Raw genomic sequence first — 21024 nt, forward strand, 5'->3', positions numbered from 1 at the left:
GTAGCCTACCAACAGTTTTCAACACACTGGGATTAATACTTGGGTATTTGTACAGTGGCAGCAGTTATGATTGATGATACGCAAAGAACTGATCTGTTGCAAAGAGGATGTAAGACAAACCACAGAGGAACTACACGCTTCAGTCTTCATGTGGCACCACATAATGAAGACTATACACTGTAGCTTCTGGATATTTTCAGTCAATCTTTTTATTCTAGCAGATTTCACAACTTTCCTTTACAGAAATATTCTGTCCTCAAAAGATAACATATCTCGCAACAGCCTACAACAGAGTATCTACAAATCTTTGGTAGCACACCACGGCAGCCTTCCTCTACCGTCACTACTGATCTAAACTCAGAATTATTAAAGCTTTCTTGAATCTACTGGCATCACTATTTATTCCAGGTGCCATGGGAATGACTGATGCACTGCATTTTCAAACATGTAATGCTGAAACATGGACAATGATTATTTCTTGAATTCACTGTTTGTTAAAACCACTTTCTACATTCAGTTTGTCATGATGTTAAAACATGAAGCACGGTCAAATTGTGCCATTTCGTTTCAGGGAAGTTGGAGAACTATAATGTGATAGCAATATGGTTTTTTCTTAATTGCTTATATGATATTCAGAATATAAGAACTAGGGGAAAAGGTTGATTTGTAAACACTGATACTTAATGCATAGTCCATAATCATATTTTCATGTACCGTAACTGCACTCCTTTACTATATTGGTATAGTCAGTATATCCATGTCCTTACATGTGTGCATTTTTATCTACTAACTTTCTGTTATGAACCAAGATCAATTTTAGCCTCTGCTTAATGACAAGTAAAGACCCAAGGCTGACAGAAAATAATAGCAGGGCCGTGTACAGTGATACATGAGAAAATTACTACAGTACTATAGAAAACATGAGAGCATTTTCTTTAATAATGTCATCCAACGAAGCCTCTTTAGTGGATCTTGATGGCAGTCTTGAAACAAGTCTCAAGTAGCATCTACACCACCTTGTGATACACAAGATTCAACAGATCGAGTCTGCAATTCAAAACTAATATTTTTTTATTTAAGTATAGACAAAAATTCCACTTGCTAGAATTGTGTCTTCAAATAACATGGCCATTATTTGGTAAAACAGTCCCCCTTTTTCATTTTTAAAATAACCGCTAGGTTGGGCTTAATATGCTGTTTTCATCTTTAGGAAAAAATTTAGTAAAATCTCTTGAGCCATGACTGTATTTTTAGAATAGAACAAATACTCACGGTAGACTGACTTAGGAGCTTAGCTCAACTCTCTCAAAAACACACATACAACTTTCCAGACCAGCTTTTGAGAAATACAACTTTTTTTGTAACTGCCAAATGGAAGTTTTAAAGTACTTCTAACAAGAAGAAATTTAACTGCATTGACTTCCATTCCTAAAGAAGTAGGGCTTCCAGTGCACTACGCAGCAAGAAGAAAAACTACTGGAGAAGGAATTCAACAACATTCTTAGTATTTAAAATGTCTTTGAGAGCTATAGCACATGTATGATAACAGTCTAAATGCATGTTACCAAAGCAATAAGTGTTTTAAATGTTTAACATTTCTGTTACCCCCCCCAGATAGCACATTTCCACAGAATTGAAGAGTACATCAGGTTGGAAGGCATCTCTGGAGACAGTCTAGTCCAATCTCCTCCGTTCAGAGACAGATCCACTACAGTAGGTTTCTAAGGTCCAGTTGGGTTGTGAGTATTTCCAGGGATGGAGACACATATGCTACACGAGCTCTCAGCTTCAGTTCTACTGTTAACCATGCTCACAAGTAGCTTTTTCCTAACATTCAGATAGAAATTCCTGTATTTCAATTTGTGACCATTTCCTCTGATACCTGTTCACAACTGAGCAAAGTGTGGTTCCCCCTATTTCACCCTCACCTCTTCCAAACAGGTATTATAAACATTACACAGAATCATATTTACAGTCTCTACCCTGAACCTTCCCTTCTTGAGACTACACAGCTCCAGCTCTTTTGCCCTCTCCTTGCACAATGGATACAACAGTCCCACAGTCATCCTTGCTGTCTTTTGCTGGACCCATTCCAATTTGCCCACATCTTTCCAGTACTATGGAGACGAGAACTGGACACAGTGATTGTGGAGTGGTTTCACCAGTGCTGCCCTAAATCTAAAGCTGTCAAGCTTTAAATTTTACTTTATTTGAAATTTGTTGTCTTCTCTTATATTTTAGTTGTTAGACATGAAAAACAGCACAATTTTATGACTTTTCTTATGCAGATAATCAGCAACTCAGGTGTTCAGAAAACAACTTCCTACTTTCTAAAACAAAAATAACATCAATGAGAAAAAAAGAACATAATGAAAATTTTAAGCTGATACTTTGAACTAAAACACAGATGAATTGGAAAGTGGGCAAATGTGCCAGCATATGCAGATCCTCCAAGAGAATGACAGATATAAACAAAACACTAAATCAGAAAAGCCAAAGTGACACCTCTCTAATCTGGTAAATTGTCGCAGTTACTGTTTAGAGATCTTAGTAAAGTTACTGAAGTTACTAAGTTGGATCTTACTCTTCTTAAAAGAGAAAGAGGAAAACAGCATAAAGCACATACAAGTGAGACTAAAATCATGAGATTGTCTTGGTCATAATGTTTCATTAGAAGAACTGGGGAGAAACTTGTGAACTGTGGCTTTCAGGATTTCTGTTTTCAAAACTGTCACTCTATTATGGAAGGCTGTAAACTGATCTCAAAAAATAGTTGATTTCTTTATAAAGCTTCAGCTCTAAGGAAACAAAAACCAGGTATTTCAAAACTTGTAAAATTAGAAACACTTAAAACTTAATGTGATAGAGAAGACATTGCTGAAAGAAAGGTCAAGATGCAATAACAATAGTTTTAACTTACATTTGAGTGTTTCTCCAGCATAAGGAATATGCAGCTTAAACCGATCACAGCTAGGTCCAGGTGTCAAGGACGTACAGCTAAAAATGAAGATAAAAATGAAGATAAGAGAAGAATGTTCTAAGATGTTATGGGAGCAGATGCTAACATCACTCTTCAGATGACTGACATAGTGATGATTTTCTGTGAATACTAGAAATATTCATCCTTACAATCTGGGGAGAAAGGAAAAGGTAGGAAGGATGTAGAAGGCCCATTCTCTCCATATCAGCAGTTCTCGGTGTCATGAGAAAATTTAGGTTCTGTGACAGCAACCTTCTTTCCATTCAAACACAAAATACACGTAAAAAAGTCCTGGTTTCAGGATGCTAATAGAACAGTAGCCACTACTCAAAGCCATCAAATCCCCCTTGTATATCATTTTCCAGGTGACAATTCTTTACATACGTCATGGTTATTTGTAAGCCTCCAGGTAAGCAAGTTTCAGAATCAGGTATCCTAGGCTATGACAGTAAAGCATATCAGTTTGTGATCTATCATCATTTCATATCTCCTGAAGATCTGGAACACTGCAATGGCCATTCAGTCTCACAGTGATAAGTGAGCATCATATGAATCTAGTAAGAATGAAAAACTGTTTATGGTCTAGGTGAGACACAACCAACCTTTTCATACCTCATAAGTCATGTACCAAAACCTTTGCATAACAAAGAACCAAAACACTTGGCTGCACCAGGAGAAACAGCATCATGAATTGTTTCACAGGCAGGAATGGCAGTGGTCCCTGGAGTTCTCACCACTGCGGGCCTGTGGCCACAGCACAGATCTCAGAAGCAAGAATGCTGGAAGCTGTTAGCAGCCCATTGCTCTCCAAATCTAGGCATCATGATTGCCCAGCAATCTTCTTGCCAGTATAATATCAGTGAGAATTTTTCATAGCCATAGCACAAAAGCTACACATGTTGCAAGCCACATGAAGATCAAAGCTAAAGATTGGGTAACTGGACTAAACAGTGAGAAGAAACATCATTAGTGATCCAATGCTGTAATACAAACCACTGACAATGTAAAGAAAGGAAAGAAATGTTTACTAGGCCATAAATACAGTCAAAGCAAAAATAAGCGAGCAGGCCAGAAAGCACAACAGTTCTGATCTTACAGTACAACATAGCAACTTCTGCAGCTGTGCTTACTTTGGCAATGGCCTAAGGGTGAGCAGAGTATTGTTCCCTCTCACCAGTATCGTGCTTTAGAGAGTCATGTCTACCAGACTCCACCAGTGCAGTATTTCCTCTTTTCACCTTTCCAAATTCAGGAAGTGGCAGTGGCCTCAGATTGTTTCTGTTCAAGGAGCTACACTTACCAGTTAATCAAATTTGTCCTCACATACACCTTCAACAAAGAGGCAGCCATAGAACTACAGATCGATCAACTTCACTTAAGTTTACGTAAAAATATCAGGAAAAAATAAGTCAAAGTGCTTGTGTGCATTCAGCATCTAACACGGTACAATTCACTGCCTACATTGATTTGGCAAAATACGTGTTGTTATTTTAGCATCATCATAGAAAGTAGGCAGCTGCCTCGGCAAATAAAAGTGAAGCAACAGTACTTCTGTCTTCACTTTAGAAAGGCTTTTGCAGAGTCTTGTGAGAGCACTATGCAAGACAACCTACAGAACATAATTCAGATACAGCTACTATCAGGTCTGTGCAGAGCTGACTGGAAGGCAAGTTTCATAAAAGATAGTGCACATCTTGCTTCACAAATACAGTGCGTGGGTTTTCTTTCACTAGAATATTATTTACCATCTCATTGAAAAACTTTGTTGATGGAAAAGAGATGTTTTTTATTAAACTTGCAAATGATGCCAATGTGAAATATAACATTATGCTGAATAACAGGACCGGAGCTGAAAAATACTGTCTTCACACTCTACGCTACTGCTTTCTCAGTATAAAGTAGGGCTTAGCAAGAGCAGTAAGCACCACCGCCCTCACTGAGAGCGACATCAGCTTCTGTCTGAGAACATGCAAGACTGGAGATCCACTGCAATACAAATAAGGAAATACCACTTTTTCAAAGATGCGTTTTACTAGAACAGTAAAACAAGAGTGCCCACTGTTTGAGTATTTGAATGGCTGTGGATGGATTTAACAGCTACACCTACAGGATGATTATCTACTTTCAAGTCATTCCTAATGCTCACATCACATAAGGCCAGTTCTAGGAAGCATTAAAAAAAAAAAAGCAACACAAAGGAAAAAACATAACTTGCAAGTTCTAAAATTCATCTGCAACACCAGGTAGTATTTAATGGAAGTTGCTGTCAAAGTATCACAGGTCGCAGTTTTGGGCACATTTTTCAAAATACCATCAAAATAACACTGTCATTAGGTTTTCAACAGGGACAAACATTTCTGATCCTATAAATACCCTACGATCCTTTCTTTTAGCACAATGGGCCATTTGGAAATACTTACGGAAAGCGCAATATTCTTTAACATTAAAATAAAAGCTTGATTTAATGGCAAACGTCCCTAAAAGCAATACTAAGTATTTTTCCTAGATTATAATACTCCAGCAGAGACGTTTTAAATTTTACTGGTCTAGAATTGATGGAAAATGACAGTATTCACAGCCTTTTTTTTTTTTTTGGTTGTTGTTTCCAAATTACACTCTTTGGCTAGGCTGCACAAGAGACTTCAGTAACTACAACAGGCCAAGCAATCAAATAAAAATCATAAATACATCCATATGAAAAGAGGCAGCAACTTTTTAATAGAAACAGTAAAAGAACAAAACTCCCAAGGCAAATCAGAATTTTGGTACAACTGGCAGCCTACATGTTATCATCTCTCTATAGAAAGTCACAAATAACACCTTGGTTATGGGCATCTCCTCTTACTTGAATTTTCCTAAAACACAGAATCTCACGTGATTACCTGACCCAGAAGTGTGGCACCCACCCTTTCTGAAATGCAAAATTTTACTTCTTCCAATCCTTTTATTTAGCATGGTCCGCACACCAAAGTGAAGCTGAAGGAGAACGATGATGACAAGGTCTTTTAAAGATTACTTTTCCCGTCATCACAGGGAACTGACAGGTAGAATAATAATATCTGGTATTGAAAACTAATTTCAGAAGCTGACTTCATCTCATGATGAACAGATGTGCTACCTATTCATGGAAAACATTACACTCATTTGCATACCTTCATCTAAATACTCAATGTTTTACAAAGGAAAGCTCTGAAGCACAGCGGTAATTAATGTTCTGATGCTCAGAGTTGTGATACAAACGTCTTCTTCACAGAGTACTTTAAAAGCACGTAGAAAGGCAGTTCTTGTTGAGCTTAACAACAAGATTTTATCTTACACCAATACATTTGTAACTGACTACTTACAACTCCTGTGTTTTTCTGTTTGTTTTTTTTTTTTTAAGCTAAAAGCAATTGATCCTTTTCTATGTAGGCCACTCTGGTATTTTACAGGTTCAAAGCCATGACGATAAGTAGGATTCTGACAGCCCCAGATATCAGTAAGGCCCTCCTATCAGCTACTCTTCTACAACCATCATTTGAAAGCCTACTTGGGCCCTAGTAAAATCTTCTCCAAAGATTGGAGATACGTTATGTGCTATGTCACAGCTAAACAAAAGTTCAACCGTTTACACTTTAGTCCTTAAAGTCTGGTGACAAGCAGTTAGACAAGCAGTTATTCTATTCAAAAAATTAAAAGAAAAACACACATCTCTTTTTATCCCAAAATCTTATATTCCAGTCTGAAACTCACTTCTTAAACAATTCCTAGAAATCTGCTGCTTAGAATCATGTAATTCCATAGCAAACACTCAAAAACACCTGCAAAAGTACAATAGCTCTACCAAAGAAATACTATTTCCTTTTTGCTTTTTTTTTTTTCATGGTAATAAAGATGTATGAACCAATACTCACACTAATTGGATAACTACCAAATTTCCTGATAAAAAGTTATGCACAGTGCTTAATGATTCAATTCTTCTTTCTCTGATCATACAGCTCTTATGCTTTTACTACCTGAAGACAAATCATCAATGAATTCCACTGTGCAACAGCAAACAGAAATTTAAAAACATAATCCACTTGGAAGGAGAGCTTGATGTTGAGACTGCCTAAATGGAATAGTCAGAGATACAAAATCTTTAATCTCAGTGATGCTTAGGTTGCTACAGATGCCATCCTTGAAGATCAGAACTTTCTGGTTAACAAACACCTCCTGTTGTTCATTGGATTTTTGGTATACGTGCTTCACAGGCATTACGGATACGATGATGGCAAACACTGGTGAAAAACACACATGTTCAGCATAACCAAGGAGGTTCTGAGCACTGGCTGTATTCCCAAATATTCCTGGCTCTAACATATCTACTATAAGTCTCTGATTGCTCCAGTATATGGCAAAGAAAGACACACTTTGGGAAAAAGGGGGCCAAGTCCCTCCCCCATGATACAAGAGATTAAATTAGAAAATGAGTTTGACATCAGTAATGATGAGACAAATACAATTCAGTCAGGGGTTCAGAGGCCAAAGGTTTCATCAGCAAGAGTCAAATTTAGCTCAGAGATAAAGATGGGCAATCCTCATTCCTTGTTCCTAATAAGACTACAGTTTCTGGCTGCAGTATCAAGAATCAGCCACCTTCAGTAGGGAGCCAGCAGCATGAACAGAAACACTAGCACTCTGATATACAGGCCAACTACGATCAATAGAAATTTTCTGAGCTCCAGAGTCCCTGATAACATGTGAACTAACATGGGTAACAGCAGAAGCAAAGGAATTCTGGAGCACGGCCATATGTGCCCCCTGTAAATGCAGAAAGAATAAAGTGTTTTTTTCATGTTTTTCCCAGAGGTAGCAAATACTGAAGTCCACCTAAAGATCTTAATCTGGCATTTGCTAAGAAAAAAACCCTCAATTTATACAGAACAGCCTTTGTAGAAGCCCTTAGATTCTTTTTTTCCCCCCCATCTTTGTAGATGGGAATCTGCTCCAATGTTCCTTGAAGACAATATTTCATCCCATTTAATTAAGAATTAATTGCAGAATTCACAACAGATGGGTAAGTCATCTACAGAGCCATGAAGAATAATTAGAAGGGAGGAGGAGAGTGAAAGAAAGGCCAGCAGCAGGTGACAGGGATGGGTTTTTTTGAAGGGCTGAAGAAACAGAAAAAACAGTGAAAAATCATCTTTTAGAAAGCTGACACGGACAGAGAAAACCTGAATCGTAGGGCAATTCCCTGCCACGCACAGTGCACAAAGCTTTGCAGGCTCCCAGGGTCCTGCAAGAAGAATACAGAGCAGCTGCTGCTAAAAACTAACAGATTCATCAGGCGAAATTTGAAATGAGAGAGACATTCTAATCCACCAGTGTTCATCTTCAGTTCCCTTTTTTTTTATACAGACAAGCATATTACACAATATGATACAATGGGACTTCTGCTTAAAAGATATAGTGCATACCTCTGCTTTTGAGAAACACAAAAACTCAGTTACATTTAGAGTGATTGCTACTTCACTTAAAATATTAAAACCAGTCAAATCTTAATTATTCCAAAAAGTAGTAGTTGGTTCTTCATTCTAGTAGATAGACCTACTGTTTTCATAAGACTCATCTGTACCCTACTTGGTTTGCTTTAATTTTAGTACAAAATTAAACTGTGCACAAAGCCTACTCTTGGTATTGCAATATAAATTATGATGTTTATTTTAAATCTTGTTAGTATGGGTGATGTGCTGTAACTGGAATGGCATTTCAATCCATAGTTACCAACTGGGAACCTCCTTCATTGACTCTAACTGCTGATTTTCACATATATATATGTATTTTTTTATATATATATGCACACATACAAACATGCACATATTCATATTTTCTTGTATGAACAGAACCATGCTAATTAGAACTTTAAGAAAGGAGTAGGACACTAGGCAGAAAACATACCCTAGGAAAACAACCTTTTGCTTTCCTACCGTACCCATGGGCAGAAGTGTATTTCTTAACAACTAAGTTTCAAAGAACTATTTAAAACTAAATCAGCTGCCAGCAACCTGTTTTCACTAGAAACAATACAGAAAAGTATCTAACGACTATTGCAATTTATAAAACAAATTATAGCAGCTATATCTTAAAAGTAAATGTAGATTTATTTAACGTGAGTAGGAGTTTGCCAAAACATGTTGCAGGTGGGGAAGGCTGTGAGCCTGCTTCTAAAACTTCAAACCTTTCACATCTGCCACAGTCTTGTGGTAGATACCCTGCAATCTCCCAAAGTACAGCCATCCCTGCAGAATGCAATCCATCCTCTACAAGGAAGCCATGGAGAGGGAAGAAGGATAAATAAATGCACCTACATACACTTTGAACTCATCTCAGAGAACATCTGCATTAAATGAAGGTTTGCAGAAAACCCACATGATTGTGACTCTTTTAGGGAGACAAATTCCCCGCTCATTTTGCCTAGGAAAGCTGTTTTTAGAAGAGCTCTTTTTCCAGGCACAGTATAGGTAGGAAAGTGCCACCCCAAGAATAATAACACCAATAATAATGATAATATGAAGACAGAGTTGACAGCCAGCATCATGCGTAATATATGTGCAAAGTAGGCTCTTGAGAGAAAAGCTCCAAAGAGCAGACTATGTCAGAATCTGCGTTCATAAAATCCCTACAGTTTAGGGTTGGAGCTCATTATTGTTGGGAGCCAATTATGGTACAAATTGAGAAAAATAATTAAAAAGCGACAAAGGAATGTTGCCAACAAAACGTTCTTTAGAAACATGCTTTAGAAACATCTTTTATAGCCAAACTGATGACTTTTGTAAGCAAGATCATTTATACTCTGGTAATTGCCTGTAATTCCCCTTAAAAGCTACACACAGAAGAATTAAACAGAAACAGAAAGTAGAAAATTTAATGAAGGATCCATTGAAAAACTAAGAGAATCAAGTAAATTGCAAGAGGATAACACATGCAATGCATATTACAGTGGCCTATACTTCGATAATAAAGCATTGAATTCAAGAGCATTATGAACTACCTTTCTGTCACAAGTTCAGGAAAGAAAAAGACACTACTTTCTTGTACTTTAAAGTTACTGCTCTACTGTACTGTTCTGGAAGACCTGCTGAATCCCAAATACTTTGGCTTCACAAGCAAAATTTTAAAGAAGAGTATGAAAGTGTTGAAGATGCACCTCTTGGATTTACTTCATCTACCTTCCCTCTCATCAAATACAAACTCTTTGGTGTTTCCACAATTGCCATGTGATTATATGTTACTATCTAATCAGTTAGAACCTAAAAATTTCTACCGCTCACTAATGTAAATTCAATTTCTGAAGAAAGCAAAAAAATAAAAAAAATACAAGGTACGTTTTTACTTTTAGATTACTCACAGAAAATGATTCTCTGCCAAGTGTGAAATTATCATCTACCACCTGGAGTTTCAGATCCTTTGAGCGTTCACAGAAAACATATTCATTCAGCAAGTCTCAAAAGGTAAGCTATTATAAACCTAAGTTATTTCACATCACAAAACAGCTTAGTTATTGGAAACCGTAACAAACTGGCAACAAGACTAGGAGTATCGTCCATGTCTATGTATTTCCCCCTTTCATGACCCAACTAAACATTAATAGGAGGGTTCCATGGTCTGATATCCTTTCTTCTCACATTTTCTTACAAAGCTTTCATCTAATTGCATATTATTATAGCTTTCTGGTCACAGATCTCTAACTATTTAATTTGCTAATCTGATAAACTCTGAGAAGAAAGAAATTTATGTTAATACAGCAATCAAGAATTCAGTTCTTTGGGTATGAAAGATCATTCCTTTCCCAAGTTCGCCATCACTTTCAGCAGCACAAGTATTCAGCAGGGCAACTTCAAATTGCATATACAGAAGCTGGTATCAATCAGTACTGTCATATTTCTCATATTATTCATATTATTGCATGGATTCATAGGAACACACTTTTTTTTTCTTTGTAAAGAAAATATACTTCTATTAGAATTTCATGTATATGAGGATTTTTTTTTTTTACATCCTCTCCGTAATGGAATTCTGCAATATCCTTAATTAATTCAATTTCACTGGGACTCTTTTATTTTACAATAACAAAAACACCCAACCCTAATGATCTAATTTCATCCTTTCACCCATATGCTACATATTACAAAGAAGAAATGATGCGACCTCTACTCCAGAGTGGTTTCCTTCACTCGTATCAATTCCCCTCTCACAGGAAAGGCTTCCTTTTTATATTTTTTTCTTCTATATGGATTACAGAGCAGGTTAACTGTTACCTTACCTTAGACTGAATTTAATAATGTTAATAAACATAACAATTTCAAGAGGAAAAAAGAAACTGTTCACTGATATGATAGGTCTAAGTATTCTTTTAAGATGCTCACTTCTACTTAGACACTAGCTGCATTAGGGTACGTCTACACCATGCAATGTAGCATCAAGTAATGCCCAAGCTAAATATCTCAAGAAGCAGAGTAAAATAAGCAACATTTGCTTTGGTGTGATTATTATCTTTCCAGTTGAATCTGAGATACTGAACCAATGCTGCCAATTCAGTGCTGGACAGAGATACCTTAACTGTCAAGAGTTTGGCCAGGAAAAAAAGCACCACGACTGATACTTCAGAGATCCCAAGGCACTTATAAGGCTGCACTTAAAAGTGCAGCAATGGGGAGATGTCAACCAAAGTGCCAAACCAAAGCACAAAATAGTTTGGGTTGGAAGGGACCTTAAAGATCACCATTCCAACACCCTGTCATGGATAGAGTCACCTTCCTCTAAATCAGGTTGCCCAAAACCCCATTCAACCTGGCCTCGAACACTTCCAAGGATGGGGTACCCCCACAACTTCTCTGGGCAGCCTGTTCCAGCACCTCATCGCTCTCTGAGCAAAAAATTCCCACCTAAAACCTAACATCTAACCTAAATCTTTTTTTTTTTTTTTTTTTTTTTAAGTTTACAATCGTACCCCCTCATTCTATCACTATCAGACCATGTAAAAAGTTGGTTCCCCTCCTGTTTGTAAGCTCCCCTCAAGTTCTGGATGGCTGCAATGAGGACTCCCTGGAGCCTTCTCTTATCCAAACTAAACAAGCCCAACTTCCTCAACCTTTCTCCATAAGAGAGATGTTCCAGCCTGCTGATCACCTTTTTGGTCCTTCTCTGGACTCGCTCCAACAGCTCCATGCCTTTCCTGTGCTGGGGGCCCCAGGCATGGATGCAGTATTCCCAATGGGACCTCACAAGGGCAGAATAGAGGGCACAACCAGCCACCTCGCCCTGCTGGCCACCTCTCTTCTGATGCAGCTCAGGATACAGTTGGCTTTCAAAGCTGCAAGCGCACAATGCCAGCACTTGTTCAGCTCTTCATCCACCAATGCCCCCCAGGTCCTACAGGGCTGCTCTCAATACACTTGCTGCCCAGTCTGTATTTGTGCTTGAGATTGTCCCAACCCAGAAGCAGGACTTCGTTGTTCGCACAGACCCACCGCTCAAGCCTGTCAAACCACCAAATCCCTTCAAGTATATGTTTTATTCACAATCAAGTTTCTACTATGAACACTAACAGTGTTTTCAAAGTAATTGCATTCAAGAGCCATGTTAAAAAAACTAACCTATAGAAATAAATGGGAATGATGGGATAAAAATTTTCTTCCTCTAATGGAAGTACAGTGTTTCGGTTTAGATTAATCAAAGGCAAAAGATAAAGTGAAAACTTAGAATAACTGCTACAGTATTTCACAGTTAAAATAACATTTCATAAAATACTCACATAAAATGCATATTTACTTTGAAAAGGGAAATGCCCGAAAGAAACGGAAATGCCAAAGCATATTGCAGTTTACTTGATAACACAAACATTAAATAATCATTGTTCACTAGGAAATTACAAATGTCTTATTACAGCTTGGTAGTGAACCTGCAAGTTGAAATCTGCTCCAAGTAGTACTATGTCCTCTTGATCACTCTTCATACAGTTTCAGACAGATGCAAGGAACAAACTACCAACATGGTTTACTATGAGCCAGTTATGTAAAAATTCCACAATTAATTTCATCATAAGTATGGAATAATTAAGTATAACCAGACAAGTATGAAAGTTACAACTTTGTTATGAGTGTATACCTACAAAAATAGACTTAGTATCTAGAACTTTTGTTATTATATTCATTTTAAAATTCCAACTGGTGCAACAAAGTAATTTAAAAAATAAAGTCCTGAGTAAGAATAAGCTTGCAACATAATTTGAGGCTCTATCATGGACATCCCCATGAACAGCTGCATGGAAAAATGTTCTCAAAGGCTATGACCAACACACGTCTCACACCATTCTAACAAGCCATAGGAAAAGCAGTTGCCTCTTAAATAACTGGATTCTACATACACAGTAATTACACAGCCTTTATATAGGAAAATTTCTTCTGTTTCTAAATTACTTAATAATCACTTTTACCTATTCAACATATTTCCCATGGTTAATGTATGTATGTATAAACACAAAGAAAAATGTCTTAGCCATAATTTAAGTTGGTTATGAGGAGATTTTAATATCTAATTAAGATGGGTCATTATTTCAAAGAGCCACCATTGTAGATTAACTGAATGATGCAGTATATGGCATTGACTCAATTGGCAGCATTATTTTCTTTGAGTCTAGAACAAGGTAATAGCCTATGCAAGAGTTAAATGCTTTGATCCATTCTGACATCCCCAGGAATATCTTTTATTGATGCAACAGAGACGCCTGCCAGGGTTTCCTTATCATCAGAATCAATGCTGCTAAAGGTGCTGTATTTCAGATGTGATCTAACACTAAGCTTCTATTTTAGTTAACTGGGGAGCTCCTTTAACAAGATGACAATATTCTGTGTAGACCTGATAAATTTCTACTTTGGGTAACTGTGCACCACTGAAGTTCTCATTACTGTTTCTACTGAAAATTCCTTTCTGTCCCATCAAGTTGTTCTGCTGAGCACAGTTAAACAGTTCTCACAACTCTTCACTCACTCTGCATCAGCAGCGGCCGTATAATTCCTATGTACAGATCTTGATCCTGAAGGCCCTGCTCATAGATGTAAATGTATGTGTCTGATGAGACTAGTACTGTCTATTAAGTTTGTAAAACACACAGACATGGAACTGTAACGTGTTATTATAAAACATTTACATACTCAAAGGCTGCAAAACAATAGGATTTTCTTACTGTGATCTATTTCCCTCCCACACTTGCAAGTAAAGCAAATTAACATATCATACTTCATACTTTTAAACTAACATCAGCTCTTCAATACAGTTTATAACAAAATTAGGTAGTCTTAGCAATAAGTTAGAGCAAGTGCAAAATCAGCTCTTTACTAAAAACATCTGGCATATGGATTGATCTTTCAAACAGTTAAAGACTTACGTACTACTTGACATATACAAACCAAAATCAAATGACCATGGTAACAGGCCATAAACCTGGTACTTGATCTTGCACTAAAGAAAAGTGCAATTCCTCCCACTTTCAAGTTGAGAACTAAGAAACCAAAGTTATGAATAGGCAAGGTGTTGGAGATGCTACCACATCCAACGCATTTCTATTATTCCCTGTCATCCGTAGCTCCAGTTTCTAAAACCTATGAATTAAGAATGGATGCATCTTGCTCCTATATATTGTGTTACATAACGTAAAGCACTGGTTGGTTAGGGAACCAGAGTATGGCATTAACCACCATTTTTCTATTAGAGTAACAGTGAGGTATGTGACAGTGAAGCAGCCATGCAATTCCTCACCTTGATCCTCTTGTCAGTATCAAGGCACTCAGAGGCTTCCAGAAGCCTGAGTCTTCTAAGTTAATATCTATTGAAAAGATTACCTTACAGATTCTAACATCTTAAAGGTTAAAAAAGTCAGTTTTTTTACTCTTAAAAATCTTTCACACAACACAACAGTTAATTCATAAAACATCTGTATGTTCCGTAACAAATTCAAGCTAGCCTATGGCAAGACATGTTTCAAGTTCCTTCCATATGTCAGTAAACACATACTCATTCAAAAGTTTCTACTGATACTTACAAAAGGTCACATTCATTTGAAAAAAATAATAGCTTTCTATTTGATTCCAGACCCTTAATCTAGTACCTCTTCCTCAGCATACATTTCTGCTTTTTCAGTTTAAAGCCTGATTCAGCACCACTGAAACTGAAGGGAGTTCTGCAATTAACATCCTGTACCTCATCCCCATTATCGTAACTTAACTGCTCTCCTCGTTTTCCTTCTCTCTGTCCAATCTCTATGTCCTTGTTTATTCATACAGTTATTACCTAGATCCATCCCTGACTTCTTCTTCCTGAGCACTGTCAATTATTTTTTTTTTAAAGCTTAAAGAAAGTAGAAGTATACAGGGGGTTGAATAATAGCATTAAGTCCGGATATGAGTACGGAGTAGACCAATGCCTTCAAATCTATTTTTTGGATTCTCAGAGCCCTACAAACTCTTCCTTGAGAGGCAGCACCCAGAGGCAAATTTAAACGTCTCTCAGTCACTGCATTTAAGTTCTACACTCCACATTCGATGCAAATAATATAGAATTTGAATCACTAGGTTGGATGGCAGGCACAGTAAGGAGAAAGTTTTCAGCTTTTCAAGTTAAAGAATAAACTCTTGGAAAACATTCAAGATATATCAAAGTAAACTCAAGATCATCTCAGTAAGACCACAGGCTGAAAGCTTACAGGCACTTACTAAAATACCTCTGAAAAGAGTCAGCTAGGAAAACGTTGCTTTATTTTAATCTATTATGCTAAAGGCAAGCAGCATAAGCACCATGGGCACTGAGCAAAACTCTTATCTACCTCCCGATAAGCTGACATCTTCATCACCAGACCACACCTGTGTTTTCTCTTTTTTTTTTTTTTCTATTCCTTTTCAGAAAAGCTAAGGTAAGACAGATTCTACCTCAGCCTTCCTAGGAGTTCAAGAGAAAGCATGGGCTACTATGAAGCAACAGTTGCAGTTAAGTAACTGCTCAGCCTGTCTCATTTAATCTACAAGCCAAAACACTAAACTAAACAATACAAAGTTACAGCTTCTCAGACCTCCAAGAAAATCAGCACTCGGTCACAAAGGATGATTCTTTTCAAGCGAACCACGGAATTCAGACTTTCATGAAAAGGCTGTAGAAAAGTTGCTTTTCTACGGGAAAAGCAACTCCCAAACTGTCCAAGAAATCATAACAAAGCAGACTACAGAAGCACATTAAACAGTTTTCAGCAGAACTAAATTTTAAAGAATTTTTGTTGTACTTCTCAAAACCTATTGGGTTACGCTATCATTCAAAACAATACACAAACCAGCAGAGTCTGCATCAAAGCGATGCAAAGTGATTTCAGCACCTTAAGCCAAAATACTTTCAGAGTCTCTACTCCAGTCTCAAACGTGGTTACATGCCCAACTGTGGAAGAATAAAGTAATTTCTGATACCTTCTCATCTTCAGAATTCTTTAGCAGCTACTTTGAGAGTTTCCCATCTGGCAACATCCAAAGTACACTCTGCTTTTAGCATTTCACACCCCCCATGTATTATTCACAGAGGTTACACATCAGAGTTCCCTTTGTACAGGTGGATCCCAAACTTTATCAGCAGCTGAAAATCACCACACATCCTTCTAGAGTTAAAAACAGAAATAGTAGCTTGGCCTATTTCAAACACTGCAGCCTACAGCCATTTGATGTACTAATCTTGAAGGAGGTTAGATAAAGTGCTTTTTATTCTTATTTAACATATTTGTTACTACAGTAAGGTCTTAGAAATTTATCTTTCAGTTTTGAATTTATAGAAAAGATTGAGTAAGCAAGTGATAAACAGCTGGAAAATGTGCTCACAACAATCTAACTGCTGAAAAACCAGCACCACAAAGTGGCACCAACGAAAGTGTTTTAGCAAAATTATTATCGCCAACAACGTGACAAATTAAATCCTGCAAAGTACAAAATGGTAATAAGACAAAAAACCAATCTAGACAGTATTTCAGTTCCAGATATATTGAAAATGCTTAAGTACACAGTGACATAGTAAAAAATCAGTCCTGAAAAGACATCTGAACTGTTATTGAGGGGCTGGGTATTCTTTCTGAACAAGGAACTCAAACACTTACCCAGATTTCAGGTCTGTAATTCGTAAACAATTAGTAGCATCCAGGCCTACTTTTCCATTTCTCACCACGCTCGAAATGAATGGTGAAAGAGCAGGAGAAATTCTGTTCAAGGCAACTTCAGGAGACATTGTAGTGATCCTCCTTCCTTTTGCCTTAAGCTGTACAGGGATAGTAAGGGAGAAAAACAATTTTAAAACATCCTACTTACTTGGTGTAAATTCACACACACTATGCCAACATCAAAGGAAAAACAAGCTTAGCACTCCAGCGATCAGGAATTGAAGCGTACACAGTTAATTTTTTTTCTCCTACCTCTGCAATGATCAAAGAAATCCATTTATTCAATTCAATCTCAACTTAAGGAATCTTAAGTCATAGGCTCCTTTAATTAAGATCCTATCCCTGGGAGAAAGATAAATCAAAGGGAAGGTCCTTCTGACCGTTCACAGCCTAGCTGTTCTTGTAAGCATTTCCCTAGAGGCTGTAATTGACAAGCCACATTTGTTCTGCTTCCATTGACATCAACTGGACTTACAATACTGACTGCAGTGGGGCAACTGCTCTCTCCATATTTTCATTTGTAATTTGTAACATAACTGCGAGTATAACCATCATCAGTATTACATTCACAACACTCCACTAAGAGCTAGACAGAGCATTTTGTGCTTCCTTCAGAGACTTTCCCATCAGTGATATAGTGATACTACCATGCTCTGAAAGGCATTCACAGTCACAAAACAGATTGTGAAACTGTTATATACAAACTTCAAGCACAGCTTTTTCAGAAGCACTTGCAATTGCATGACGTTATGCAGTGAGGCCACCATAAGCACGCTTGAACCTGCTGCTTTTTAGACTAAATGCAAGAGCTGATCTTGTTTGTAATTTAAAGTAGTCTCATGCTGAAAGCCTACACTGTGGGCAAAACCAGGCTGTGGCAGAAGTGGAAGAAAGAAGGGCAAGCAACCTATCTAAATATATCTATACTTATCAATGTGTTTACTCATATTCTTGGTATGTTTACAGTTCTACCTGAAACGTACCTGAACTTTGGAGTTTTATAAAATAGGGCCACATGTGACTTAGCGTAATATAAAAATGCCACTGCAAATTTGGGCAGAAGGCCCCATAACTTAACTCTGGCCATTACAGACATTTTATTATTCATCTACATTCACAAATAACAACGTACATGGACTGCTGTATTCACATTTCTCTGTTTTTCCTAACACTCAGCTTACAATCTTTAGTTGGTAACTAATGGATCTTCTACAAACTGGTAATTCCTTCCAACAGGTAGCATCATTAATCACTTGAGCTATGTGTTTTGCTCTTACGAAAGCCATTCACATGGAAGCAGTATGAATGGGTCTTCAGGAGAACTTATCCTAGCTACTCTGAGTAAAACAAAGGCCAGGCATTTTTGAGTGAACAAAAATACCCAGGGATTTCCTACAAATTGTAATTAATACACAGCTTCCTGCACTTTATGGCAGCTATAGAAGCTCAAGACTGAATATCCATACATTAATATACAACTAGCTCCCCTTACATGTTTGATATACCATAACTGACAATGGGCAGCCACTTACACTTGCTTGGCAGTTATCTATGGCCACTCAGAACACTCCCTCCCGTTAGTTAGAGCTCTATCAAAACCCACTGCCAGCTCACCCAGAGACACTGAGAACACAAGCTCAGAGTTGGCCTACATCAATGCAAAGACCAACAACTAAGCTTGAACAGCTGACAAAAATGAGTTTAAACTAGAAGGACATATATTGCACAAGAGTGGCTAACGCTGGGCACATTATATTCCACCATGTTTTATTCTACTGCAGGGAAAGTAACTTCAGGCAGCGGGGCTGATGGTAAGGCCTTCTTACAGCATGAAAAGCATGCTGAGATAGAGGCCATCCTAGCACTTCACATACAGAGACCTCAACATGAGTTCTGACTATATGACATCCTTCAAGGCAACTTAGGGATGAGGGTAGAATTGTGACACGTGGAGATGCATGTGGTGACCAAAGGTGAAAACAAACACCTTCCAAAGTGGATTACAGGGTGATTCTTTACCTTTCCACTAGTGGAGTACGCAGGTGCTGTCAGCACAAGGTGCCAGGGGCTGTGAAGCACTGCTGCTTTACTGCATCGCTTCTTTAAGACCCACAATACCTTCTACATCTCGAGCCCGCTATCACACAGTGCTTAAAGGCTCACTACTGGTTACACTCACTGATTTATTTTGTAAACAAAGAGATCCGTAAACAAAGGGATTTACAAACAGTAACACGACTGTATCGTTTCCATAACTTTCAGTTCCCACAGACATCATCTTTACCCCAGCTTAACGGCCCTGCAGCGCTGGGAACAGAGCACAGGCCAAATTAACCCAAGGGAATTCAACAACAACAAATAAATAACCCACGAGGCAGTTTCCCCTCCCAAACCCAACTATTTGCGAGAAGCACACAAACGAGCAGCGGGACCCTTTCAGACTCAGCGGCCGGCGGCCGCGGCCGAGCACACAGGCAACAAGCGGCCGGCTGCGGGACGCCGTCCCCCACCGCTGGGCCACAACATGCGGCACGCGTTCAGCGCGGCACAGAGGGGCGCTACGGCTGAGACCAAAGCGCACGGGAGGCTCCTGCGCCCGCCCCGCAGCCCAGCTCTGCCCGCGCGGGGCGGGGACGCCCGGCGTCGCTCCTCGGCCCCCTCCCGCTCCCCCCCGCCGGAGCCGGGCCCTCGACGCCGCTCCCGGGACTCCAGCCGCCACGTGCCGGCCCCGGGGCGGCGGGCGGGGCTGACCGAGGAGCCTGGCCCACCGCCCCGGGATGTGCTGCTGCTGGTGCCGGTCCCGGCCCCGCGCCGCCTCCTGGCCGGCCCCCCCACTCGCCCCAGGGCCGGCGGAGGAGGCGGGAGCAGAACCCGGGCCGCCCGCCGCTCCCCCGGGGCCAGCAGGGGCGCTGGCTCCCGCCCGCCCTTCCCGAGCCCGCGCTCTAGCCCTGGCCCCGGCCCCGCCATACCTACGGCGGCCGAAGCGCGGCCCCTTAGCAACGGCCGCGGCCACGCGCCCGTCCCGTCCGCCCCCGCCCGGCGTGCGCGCCCCCGCTCCCGCCCCGCCGCGCGACGTGCGCGCCTCCGCGCCCCGCCGCCGCCGCCGCGGCTCCCCGGGCCCCCGGGGGCTTCGCGGGCCTGGGCGCTGGCGGCGGCCACAACGCCTGGGCGGATCTTCTCGCCGCGCAGCGTGGGGTTAGACTGGGGGAGGCGAGGGGCCGCGGGGAGGCTGCAGCCGGAGTGGTGCGGAATTAGCTGGCGAGACGGGGGCAGGAGCGAGGAGAGCGGCGTCCCGACAGGCGTTCGCCAGGGGCGCCCCTCCTGGCCGAAGGCCCCCTCTCGCCCGTCTGTCGCCGTGGCAACGGGCGAAGCCGCGGCGCGGCCTTGCGCGGAGGCCGGGCTCAGGGTCCAGGGTTCGGGCCCCGGAGCTGGCTCGTCCGCCCCGTCCCCAGCGCCATGGCCGCCGAAGTGGCGGTGGTGGGATCGTGTATGACCGACCTGGTCAGGTTAGTACCTGGCGCTGCGGCACGGAGCCCTTGGCCCGGGACAGAGGGAACTCAGGCCGAGCTGCCTGGCCCGTGAGGGTCAGCCCCGCCGCCGGCGCTTTGCTGCGAGGCACAGGGAACGGGGAGACGGGCCTTGGTCAGCTGCCTCCGCCGTGAGGGGGAAGGGAGACGTGAGTTTGTGGTTTCGGCTGTGCCCGGGAGGGGGGGGGAGGGCGGCGTCGCCCTGGCTGGAGCAATCTGCCCGGGGAATCGTGAGCTCTGATCGTCTTTATCAGTACAGAATCGGTTTGAGAAAGGTAAATAAATGGGATCAGCTGGAACGCGTTCTCAGT

The 21024-nt window shown here is 40.3% G+C and overlaps 2 protein-coding genes across 5 annotated transcripts in view; one reads left to right on the forward strand and one right to left on the reverse strand.

Annotated features, from left to right (window-relative positions):
* The window catches only part of BRE (brain and reproductive organ-expressed (TNFRSF1A modulator)), a 164899-nt gene extending 144046 nt beyond the window's left edge, over positions 1-20853 (reverse strand). The window contains exons 1-3 of one of the 3 annotated variants that reach the window (XM_015283708.4): positions 20701-20853; positions 17127-17284; positions 2921-2997 (exon numbers count right to left, since the gene is read on the reverse strand). In XM_015283708.4, the coding sequence (XP_015139194.1) occupies positions 2921-2997; positions 17127-17254 (205 nt within the window). In that variant the 5' untranslated portion in view covers positions 17255-17284; positions 20701-20853. Of the gene's footprint in view, positions 1-2920; positions 2998-17126; positions 17285-19205; positions 20250-20700 lie in introns of those variants that run through there. The other 2 variants (NM_001008458.2, XM_046938812.1) reach the window with 2 other exon arrangements.
* Positions 20532-21024, forward strand: part of RBKS (ribokinase) — a 64997-nt gene continuing 64504 nt past the window's right edge. For both annotated transcript variants that reach the window (XM_040698196.2, XM_419471.8), the window contains exon 1: positions 20532-20692. Coding sequence is in view for 1 of the 2 variants with exons in the window: in XM_419471.8 (XP_419471.4) it covers positions 20643-20692 (50 nt within the window). In the remaining variant the exon portion in view is untranslated. The remainder of the gene's footprint in view (positions 20693-21024) is intronic.

This window comes from Gallus gallus, chromosome 3 (assembly GCF_016699485.2).
Source record: "Gallus gallus isolate bGalGal1 chromosome 3, bGalGal1.mat.broiler.GRCg7b, whole genome shotgun sequence".
NCBI classification, from domain to species: Eukaryota; Metazoa; Chordata; class Aves; order Galliformes; family Phasianidae; genus Gallus; species Gallus gallus.